The sequence below is a fragment of the Coenobita brevimanus genome, chromosome 6 (assembly GCF_032717465.1).
Source record: "Coenobita brevimanus isolate Jiangsu-jjx chromosome 6, ASM3271746v2, whole genome shotgun sequence".
Taxonomy (NCBI): Eukaryota; Metazoa; Arthropoda; class Malacostraca; order Decapoda; family Coenobitidae; genus Coenobita; species Coenobita brevimanus.
The window spans coordinates 70,316,608-70,327,238 of record NC_136959.1 but is presented as its reverse complement, the minus strand read 5'-3'; the positions used below and the strand labels follow the sequence as shown (position 1 = coordinate 70,327,238).

The following is a 10,631-nucleotide window of genomic DNA, read 5'->3' as shown; positions in this document are numbered from 1 at the left end:
ACATACTCTTTAGCCACTTTTTTTTCTTTGACTCAAACTTCGTACAGTCTCGGGGTGTTTGTAAAATAGTTAATAATTTTTAATGAAAGTACGAAAATAATGAGAATGCGGACGATGGTAAAGTAGGCTTAAATTATCAGCGGTACTTGGTGTTACAATGCCGCTACCAACCGTTATGGAGGTTTAAGGTCCGAATTCCCGTTGACCTAGGAGACATCGTAGCGTTCTTCCTTAGCGATTTATTTATTGCCCTGCACTTTATCAGCCTCATATACTGATGCAAAATTGCGTCAATGTTAGAAAGACAACCAGCATGCAAGCCAGTAGGAGGAAGGGAAATCGCTGAGGAAGAATAGCCAACGAGAATTCGGCGAACAATGTGGCCTGCATCCCATAGACTCTGTTACAATCATCAAGGAACTGCCACTCGAAACTTGCAATTCTTTCACTAGAAAAACAAATTATGCATACTGAAGATGAAAGATTTCGCGAGTGTGATAATAAGTAAAACACTGAAAAAAATCTAAAACTGAATCACAAATGAAATATGGAAGAATAAATTACTCAAATTAACTTCATAAATAGACTGACGCACACAAACATTTACACAGATATTTCGGAAGTTACATTGTGTGAAGGCAGACGAGGGAAGAGTGAGAGACAGAGTGAAAATAAGAGGCCACGAGGGGAAAAAGAAAAAAGAATTAATAAGAAGCTGAAATCTGAAAGTCAAATAGAGGAATTCAGGAGCGCTGAAATATAAATTGGACGAAAGAGTATGGGAAAGAGATAGACCAAAAAAGCTAAAAAGCAAATCAGGATGAGAGAAAACTAAATACTATGAGTGAGAGAAAGCTGGAATAGAAGACAGTACAGCGAGCAGGGTTCGATAAAGATAAGAAGAGAAATAAAATCGAAGAGGGATGATTTGACACGATTAAAGGTTGTTGAGGAGTGGATGATGCTGTGATGCAAGAGTGAGTGGGATGTGGAGAGGTGAGTGCGAAGGTGGAGTACGTGGAAGTATTGATAACACTGAAGAAAATTATTGCATTATGAAAAGATGAATGAACGAACGTGGGTGATCTGTATAAGGTGGATGAAGCAATATGAATGATGTGGATATGTTTGAAATGAATAGTATGGGATGAACTAATGCATAATGTATATGAATTAATATGTACGATGTGTATGAAGTAATATGAATGCTGTGTATGAATGCCGCATATGCAGAGGATGAGTATGTATGAGATGGATGAATATTATTACGATGGATGAGCTAATATGGATGAACGAACGAATGAGATGCATAAAGTAATATGAATGAGTTATCTTGAGTGGGATGGGTAAACTGAAGTAAATCGAGTGAAGCCGAGAAGACACCAATGAGAAGCAAATGTGGAAGCGTATAGTAGGACCTGAATAAAGCTAAGAGGTGTCAGCGGAAATTATTTAAGAGACGTGGAAGCACCAGAAGATTTACCAGTAGATTCTGTCGCTATAATAAGACGTTGTGACAGATTTAAAGAGCTAAAGTAGAAACGGATGATGAAGCAAGATGGTGTCCAAGAGGAAGTAGATACAGATGTAAACAGTCACGCACGCTGACACCTCTTGTTGCCGTGAACGTCTTCGATGCTAGGAGACGCTGCGGTGGACAGTAGTAGATGTGAAAATAACCATAAATGGAGTGAATGCAGTAGACGCAGAATACTACAAGCTGGAGCGAAGGTATGTTAATCGATGGAGCAGATGCTGGAGAGTACCAGGTGACGCAGAGGAGCGCTGGCGGATGAAGGGGACAAAAAAAAAAAAATAATGTTTCGAAAGACGTAGGAGATGCAGGAACAGTTGCGAAGATGTAGCGAAAGATGCCGAAGAGGATACTGGTGGCTCTAGTAGACGTATATGTGCTTGAGCTGGTGTCGCAGGTTCTCTGGGATGGTGGTGTCGTGGGGATCTGGCTTCTTAAATATACGCTGGCCTGCTTTGTTGAGCACCTGACGCAGATGTCGGTGCCACTCCGGCCGCGCCTCACTCGGGAACATGATGGCCTGTGGAAGATAGGGCAGGGTTAGTGGGCCTGGTAAAGAGAGAGAGAGAGAGAGGTAACATAAAAGTAAACCTTTCCAAACAGAAATAAAACATAAGAAACACACACAGATCAGATAAATGTCAGTGATCATACTAACACAGGACGCTCCAGAAGAAGAAGAAAAAAAAAAACGACGCCATGACCAAAAAAAAAAAAAAATGAACTCAGAATCACGATAAAATAAATGTCAGTAAAACAGGCATAATAATCCTTACATTTCCACCAGATGAATATAAGCATCGCTAGTGAAAGACCAGACACTCCGTTGAAACTGATCATACCCAAATCCCGCCAACAACTGCCGATATTTGCCTTCCTATTTTCACTGTCTTAAAAATCTGCTAACCTAATGTTCCCCAGGCTTTTTATCTGGCATATATGGACTACAGTTGTTTTCGTGACAGGACTCATTCGGAGACAAAAATTGATCTAGAATAATTGCCATTGAACGTCTTACTTATACTACCTTTAACGTGTTGTGGTATTATGTTATGAAATCTGCAATATTATTTACAAGGACTGAAGTTTAAAAACATGACCAAATTACAGTACACATACGAGTATCTGGGAGACAGTTGATAATTTTTTTTGTAGGCCTATACGGCGTTCATTGTCTAGGAAGCTTACAGTATATATATTCTTTTTTTTAATTTCGCTTCCGCACTGTTATTATTATTATTATTATTGTTATTATTATTATTACCATCATCAGCATTATTATTATTATTATTATTATTATTATTATTATTATTATAAGTAGTAGTAGTAGTAGCAGCAGTAATTTTCATCAGTGTAATTTTGTACTGCATCAGATTATTACACATCTAGGTACTGCATTACTGCAGTCAAAGGGCAGTTGCGAAACGCCGACAAGCTGTTGGTTAGGCAATACTGATCAGAAACGTTGCATAACAAGGATGTTAAACTCGTAGTCAAGGCTGTCTAGTGAACACTGAAAATTATGCGTTGGATACAATAGCCTGCTGAAAATTTTTGTTTAACCTCGTCAGTCCCATGACCTATACTTTGTTAATTTTTGCCGTCTAGAGACAGTTGTTTTCAGTTTAAAGGACATGTTTCGCCTGAGAGGGGTTAGCTACAGCTTTTGATATTCCCATTACTGTTAGAGTTTTTTCCTAACTTGAATATAAGCGTGTGGCGGTATCCTGAGTAAAACGAAAAACACGTCATCGTAGTAAAGGAGTTGAGCATTATTCTCCATACTGAACCACCAGAGTAATCAGTACTGTAGTTTCTTAAGACCACCTCTATACTCACTGCTTTCTAGTGAGCCCCATACCTACTCAGTGAAGATAACTATGTTGGGGAATCAATTCGTTGGGAGGCGAGTCAATTGTGTTTGGAAGCGACCCCTAGTTTTGTACTGTGCTTGACATTTACCCTCGTGAGTCATAGTTTGAGCTCATCTATGTGCTCACCCTGTACCCGTACCCCTGGCTGGAGGGAAACCGTAACCTGGGATTAACACCGAATAAGGGTGGCAGTTCAAAGCTTTGTTAGGTGTCACGACAAACAGTTCCCGATGAGTGTTACTCATGCAGTCTGGAAAAAAAAAAAAAAAACTGTGTCATCAGCGGCAGGTCTTTATCCTGCGTAAAACCTCGGGGCTACGACTCCCTTGCGGTCAAGGATAGGGGCAGAAGGTACTGGAAGGTTAGCAGGAACTCTGTATCACGATTCTACGTAATTAGTTCAGTGACGCCAGTATGATGATTAACATACAGGCACACAGGGCCAACAGCTAAACAAGTGGCTTTTAAAAGGCAGGAAGTATGAACTAAGGGCATTCATCTTGACTAAATCAGGGAATCAATCCAGTGTCTCCTCACTCCATCCAGTCCTGAGCAGTGGTGGTGGAGGGAGGGGGTGATAACAGCTGACTGTACCGTAAGATAAAGGGAGATGGGGTTGTGCAACTTCAAATCCGAGAATGTTAAGATTAAGCAGTTTCCTGCCTTAGTGATTCTTGTGCTGTCGGTAGGCATAAATATAACTTACTATGAAAAGGCGATTCTCAAAGATAGGATGACGGCATTTCCACTCCAGTTTGGGTAGTTTAGAAATGTTCTAGACCAGTAAGAAAGCGTCCTACAACTTGCTTTTTTTTTTTTAACTCATACCTAGAATTTCTAGTTTCAAGCAGCTGTGGCTGCCTTGCTTCCTGTCACAAGCGCCTCACAATCAGCTGACCGTATCAGGCTGTCTGACGTTGCATCCGCTCCAGCGTAAACAAGGGCTATCACGTGTTCTTTGAAGGTGGTCGCGTGTTGGATATGAGTCAGGTGCGTTTGTGTGTGTGTGTGTGTGTGTGTGTGTGTGTGTGTGTGTGTGTGTGTGTGTGTGTGTACGAGCATACGAGAGAGAGAGAGAGAGAGAGAGAGAGCATTGGCCATGATCCCTACAAAAACCCAGCCAGCATCCCGCCCATCAGCCTTGCCTCCGTCAGACCTTTAGGCCTGCCGCTTGTAAGACATCTGGTACACACACCCGCACCCTCACGCCATCACTTTTATCCACTTCAGACCTGTGACATATTTCAAAAGGTTGTTTCAGTTACCTTCAGACGATTTCATTCAGCCTGAGGAGCTAAATCAGGCTGTGACGTGGTTGATCGAGACATTCTAACAGTGTTACAACATATGTTTCATCAGTGTTTAAAAAAATTATATGTTGAGGTAACAGGAATATACTGAAACAATATGCCTATGTCATGGGGTTGAAGGGGCTAAGACTGCTGCAACAAAATGAATCCTCTCAACCTTCTTGGTACTCCCATCAAATTTAGCAGCAAGTAATGCCACTCAGGGATGAGTGAGGCTGGTCACTCATCTTAAATGTTAGGACCAACTTGCCTACCCCCAGGCTCCTACGCTCCTCATGGGGCGACATGGGATTAGATGATGGATGGATGGATTAAAAATTACCAACTTTCGTCGGAGAGCAATGTGGCAGTCATGTAAACTTTGTGTAATGCAGGAAGAGGCAAGCTCAGCTCAGTGTGTTCACTGTTGCAGTGAAACTAAAGGGCATTGCACTTCATGCGTAGACTTAGATAATGTGGACCGATTATATTGTATTCATTGATTCCCAAAAGACACAGCGTACCTTTTAGGCGGAGAGACCTTCAATCCTAGATCGTTTTAGTCAGTTCATTCATGCTTTCTGTAGACAATTTTGTTCAGTATAAGACAGACTTTCCAGACTCGAGGAGTAATAGTGCGAGAAGGTTTTCTTAAGTTAAAACCATACGGGCGTAGTACGAGTGAAATAGAAATGACCTCCTCGGGCTGAAGTAACTAAAACAGTCTTCATTGTTCTAACACGTAGACCCACCGACAGGCACAACCTATGGAACCACCCTATACAGTATATTTACCTCCGTCAGCGGAGTTGGAGAAGGTTATGTATTAACCTCTGTTTGCCTGTTTGTTTGTCCACAAGATGTCTCCATAAATTATCGATGGATTTCAATTAAAATTCGTGGATACGTGGGCCATGGGCCAGGGAAGAGTTCATTAAATTTTGGAGGTGATCTGAGTTGTTTGGTATAGGCGTTGGCGGAGGTATGCACTCTCTAAGTGCTGTCTAGTTATTCCCTGCTGTCAGCGGGTCTTCTTAGTTAGGCAGACCGGACTTCAACAACAGCAACAACAATAACAACAGCAACATGTCATTAAAAACACAATCGGGATAGGTCGATCAGTATCTCCATAAAGAATGTCAGTTTTAGGATTTAAGTCAATATGCGTGTCAAGTTAAGATGGACTGCTGGAATTCAACCTGTTCTGAGAGTCGAACTTCTACAACATATACGTATAAAATTGCTGGAGAATTTCTTGTCACGTTCACTCCCTACCACGCCGAACCCACTTTCACTCACGCTGCAGTCCCACTCACCTACCACGCAGAACCCACTTTCATTCACGCTGCAGTCCCACTGACCTACCACGCCGAACCCACTTTCATTCACGCTGCAGGCCCACTCATCTATTACTGTTACTCATCCTTGCTCACACTCAAGCTTCAGTCACACCCAGAAATCGCTCATGCTCACACTTAACTCATGGTCATGATCATTCACTCAAGCATCACTCATAACCACGGTCACTCTCACTCATGCATCAGTCACACTCAAATATCACTCATATTCACCATCATCAACAGTCATGCTCACTGTCACCCATTCACCCCACTTGAATGTCAATGAAACTTTACTCTCACTCCCACTCACTATTACCCAGGCGCAGATTTCAGACCCAAGGCTTCTCTTTCTCATAAAACTCCATCCAGCATCCACTCACAGATCACATCCATCTCCCGCATCCACTCTGCTCATGTCTTCCTCTGCACGACATGGCAGTGAGAGCAGGTGATATGACCCAGTTGTGCTCATCAAAGTCGCCCATTACTCGATTTCTCTCCTGCCGACCATAATCCTGTATGTTTTCTGGCACACACACACACACACACACACACACACACACACACACAATAAATAAAACACCAGACTTTTTTTTTGTTGGAGTGGTTCTGGAAAGTGGTAAGGATGAAACAGAGCAGGTCTGCAGGAGGTGAGGGATTACGTACAAACTTTTGTGCCAGTATCGGCTCCTCCAGGAAGATGTCGCTGAAGGTGAGAGTGGGAGGCGAGGTAGTGGTGCCCGTGTTGTGGGGACGCAGGGTGGGGCTGGATGGGACTCCCTTCCTTGGCTCCTCGGCCAGGCGGAGGAGGTCGCTGTGGCAGGAGGCGGAGGTTTTGAGGGAGGTGGTGGGTTTGGGAGACGAGGGTCGAGAGGAACGACGCAGAGACCTGCGGATCTTGACGCTGAGCCGACGGAGTGGCGCCGCCAACCCTTCCCCCGCTTGCTCCCGCAGCTGCTGCCGCCGCACCGCCGCAGCCACAGTGTCATCCAGAGCACCGCAACGAGGGCCGCCCCACACCACCGGCCCACCCCTGCCACCATCGCTGGTGGAAGTGGAAGGGGACCGAGACAGTGACACCCCCGAGCCGGCACTCCTCATAGCCCGTGGCGAGATTTGGGTGGGTGTTAGGCACTGGGGACGGAGCAGCCCCAGGGAGGAGTAAGAGTGGGAGCCCCGCAGGAAAGTAGGGTCAGGCGAGACATGACGGTGTGAAGGACTCAGTGAGGAGTACTGCGTGCTGCGGCGGAGGAAGGCGCCCCCTGACACTGGGGAAGTTGGGGTGGAGAGGAAGGGAGACTGTTGGAGGTAGGTGTTAGGCACTGGGGACACCCGCCGTCTGAAGGACGACTGGTGACTAGGACTGGTTGACCACACCGGGTCAGAGGGCGTCACCGTCACCGTGGGCTGCAGCAACAGCGGCGGTTGCGTCACGCCAGTCTTACGGTGCCATCGTTGTGCTGCACGACGTAAGAAGGCAGGGTCGTTGGGTGACTGATTCTCCTGGTCCGCCAGCTCCTCCTCGAAGACGGAGGGCGAAGTGGCGGGCGTCTCATGCTGCTGCTGCTGCTGCTGGTCGTTACCCTTGTTAGTCGTCAACTGCAACAGCGGCGCCAGTCGTACCTTCCTCAGGTGCTTGCGCTTGAGCATGACGGGGCTGACAGCGTCCTTACGTTTGGGTGTGGGTGTTGCCGGTGGTGGTGACGGTTGAGGCGGGGTGCTCTCTTTGCTCTTCTTCCGTCGACCAAAACCAAAGATGTTTCGGGTCAGGTCTGGACGGGACTCCTGATGCGGGCCAACCGGCGCCGTCACAACAATGGGTGCCATCATCATACTGGACTCTGCTGCTGTGACGTCACTGTATAACCTGCCGCCGCTGACCTCACCACTTGATCCCTGGTTGGCTCCTGGCGCTGCGTGTGTGCCACCCTACTGGCGTTGTAGCCAGGCTGTGACTGCAGCTGTTACCTTACCTCGCGCGCCCCGACCTGCCGCCACTGACACTAGCTGGCCAGCATTCGGCGCTGTCCTCTCACACACAAATCCAGCCGACGCCCACACCTCACTATATATACTCGCACACCATCGCACGCACGCACACACTCACACCCCACACCCAGCCCCACACACTCAGTTGCATGATTGTGAGGTTAGCCACTTCCAGCATGTCGCAAGTTTCCCGGTGAGGAAGCCAGGCAGGGACGACCACCACACTAAAAACACTGATCACCACCAGCACCTCACATGTTGCCACACCTTTCTCCCTCCACCCACAACCTCATCACACCACACACGCCACCACACACCACTGCAACCTCCATTACCTCCTTTTCTGCCATATAACCTTACATAGTACCTCCTTCATCACGCAGACCTCCAGTCATGGGATTGATTACGCTTCAGGAACTAAAAATGAATCACACAGGGTACTAAGCATGTAACTAAAGGCTGCATTCTAGATGGTATAAGAGATTTTGTAACACGTCTTTCTCGCAGATATAATTTGCATACTCGTATTACACGTTTCTGTCGTTGTGTACGTTATTCAGACAATGTTTGTCGATCTGGAAATATATAAGCAACATTAGTGAGAAAACAAGGATTTAGTATGGGAGGCAGATTGCTTAAATAAATGTGCCAAAGTTCCCATTGGCACTTTAGAGCACAACCGTATCGTTTGTGCACGAGGCAAACAGCGACAGGATAGCTTATCAGTATTTCTCCCCGAATATAATAAAAAAATGCTTCCTATTCCTTGGGTAAGGCCCTCTGAACTGTTCTTTAGGCACACTACATAGCACGCAGCGTAATGTAGAGAGGAATGGGACAGAAAGAAGAAAACGAAGAGTATTTTCATATATTGATTATTTCCTCGTTAGTGAAGGCAATATTTAATTCCCCAGTTTCGAAGGGTCTCTCCTAAGGTTACTATGTGAAAGAGGGAAGAATATACAGTAGTAAGGAAGAAGGTGTAAGGGAATAAATGATAAATGACAAATCTTAAAATTTAAAAAAAAAAACATTAACCCTGAAGTCAGATGATGTAGCCTGTATAGTATCTCCTTCCATCTCGAGACGGGATAGCGACACTGAGGCAACTACAGGAACACCAACAACAACACAGCTTTATACAGTTTAAGAGAGAATTTCGAACCTCCTTGCACAGATCTAGCCTTTGTTAACATCTAGAATACGAACGGCCTTCCCTAAGCCAAATAAAACCGTCAGGGGATAGCAACAATGCCAAAAATTACGTCTGCAGGAAGAGTTGCGAAGGGGGAGAGGAAGGATGACGAAACTGGTAAGGAGAGGGGAAATACTGACGAAACTAGGCAAGGAGATAAACAGCAAAGGCTAAAGGTGCAATGCAGGAAGAGGCTGAGGGGAGAAAAAAAATACTCTAGCCCATTTCTTAACCCTCTCATGGTCGGATCAACTCTAGTGTCCTCTTCGAACTAACGGCAAACGACTGTATTAGGCTGAGAGTGAGTCAAAGGAGCCAGGGGTCGGTGTTCTCGTGGGTTAAGGAAGCTCCCTAATGCCTTTTCCTAAGTGATTTACCTTGTTTATTTCAGCTTACTTTCCTCTCCTGTGTTATACAAAGCCTTCCAGTATCACCACAAATAACGTACAGAAGGATACTAACCAGCCATTTCCAAAAATAAATCGCATGGAAGAGGTGTTAGGCAAGGCCCGAGGATGCCATTACTGTGTGTGTGTGTGTGTGTGAGAGAGAGAGAGAGAGAGAGAGAGAGAGAGAGAGAGCTGAATTCGAGCTCAGTACATGATTCCTTTCCTTTCTTTTTTTTTTTTTTCCACTATTGCTAATGGCCGTCTTAGAGAAACCCCTGCTGGATGCGAGGAGAGATGGAGGGAGGAGGAAAGAGTGGAGGAAAGGGGAGAATGGAGAGAGGGAGACAAAGAAGAGGAGGAGAGAATGATGAGGATGGGAGGAAGGAAGAGAGAATGAAAAGGAAGGAAGGGAGGGAGGGAGAAAAGGAGAGAATGTAGGGGGGGGGGAGAGGAGGAGAGAGAGAAAAGATGTTGGAGGAGTGAAGAGGGATTGAAGGGAGCGAACGGGGAAGGTAGAGGCAACGACGGAAGTGAAAGGAAAGAAGAGGAGAAGTTGGAGGCGTACTTCTACTACCAATACTACTATAACTACAATTACTATTACCACTAATACTACTGTTACTATAACTACATTTATTACTGTAACTACTAGTACTGCTGCTGCTGCTGCTAATAATAATAATAATAATAATAATAATAATAATAATAATAATTTTGAAAGTGATCGGGACAGTTCAAGGTTACTATTGCTACCAACGTGAGCCAATTGTAAGCCTCTGAGAATGCCACAGGAGCCTGAGATTATTATGCCGGTAGGTACTGGTGTGCGGGCCGGTGCTCTCTGGTTAAGTGGCTCGTGGACTATATTCTGTCGCGGCTGGTTAAGTGGCTGTGGACTAACTTGGTCTACAGCTGCCATCTTTCTGTCTTAAATGCTGAGATGACACAAGAAATTAGTACTAGATTATGGTGCTAGTCACGAAGCAGTGCTGCACTACGGCTGTTGAGCCGTAGTATTGTC

General features: G+C 45.3%; 1 protein-coding gene across 1 annotated transcript; it reads right to left on the bottom strand.

The window, feature by feature from the left end:
* Positions 1-1,375: 1,375 nt before the first annotated feature.
* Positions 1,376-8,052, bottom strand: LOC145401799 (uncharacterized). The gene is made up of 2 exons (XM_080273983.1): positions 6,704-8,052; positions 1,376-2,054 (listed from the first exon to the last, which is right to left on the bottom strand). The coding sequence occupies exons 1-2, from the start codon at positions 7,868-7,870 to the stop codon at positions 1,896-1,898; spliced, it is 1,326 nt and encodes a 441-aa protein (XP_080130109.1). The 5' UTR covers positions 7,871-8,052; the 3' UTR covers positions 1,376-1,895.
* Positions 8,053-10,631: the final 2,579 nt, after the last annotated feature.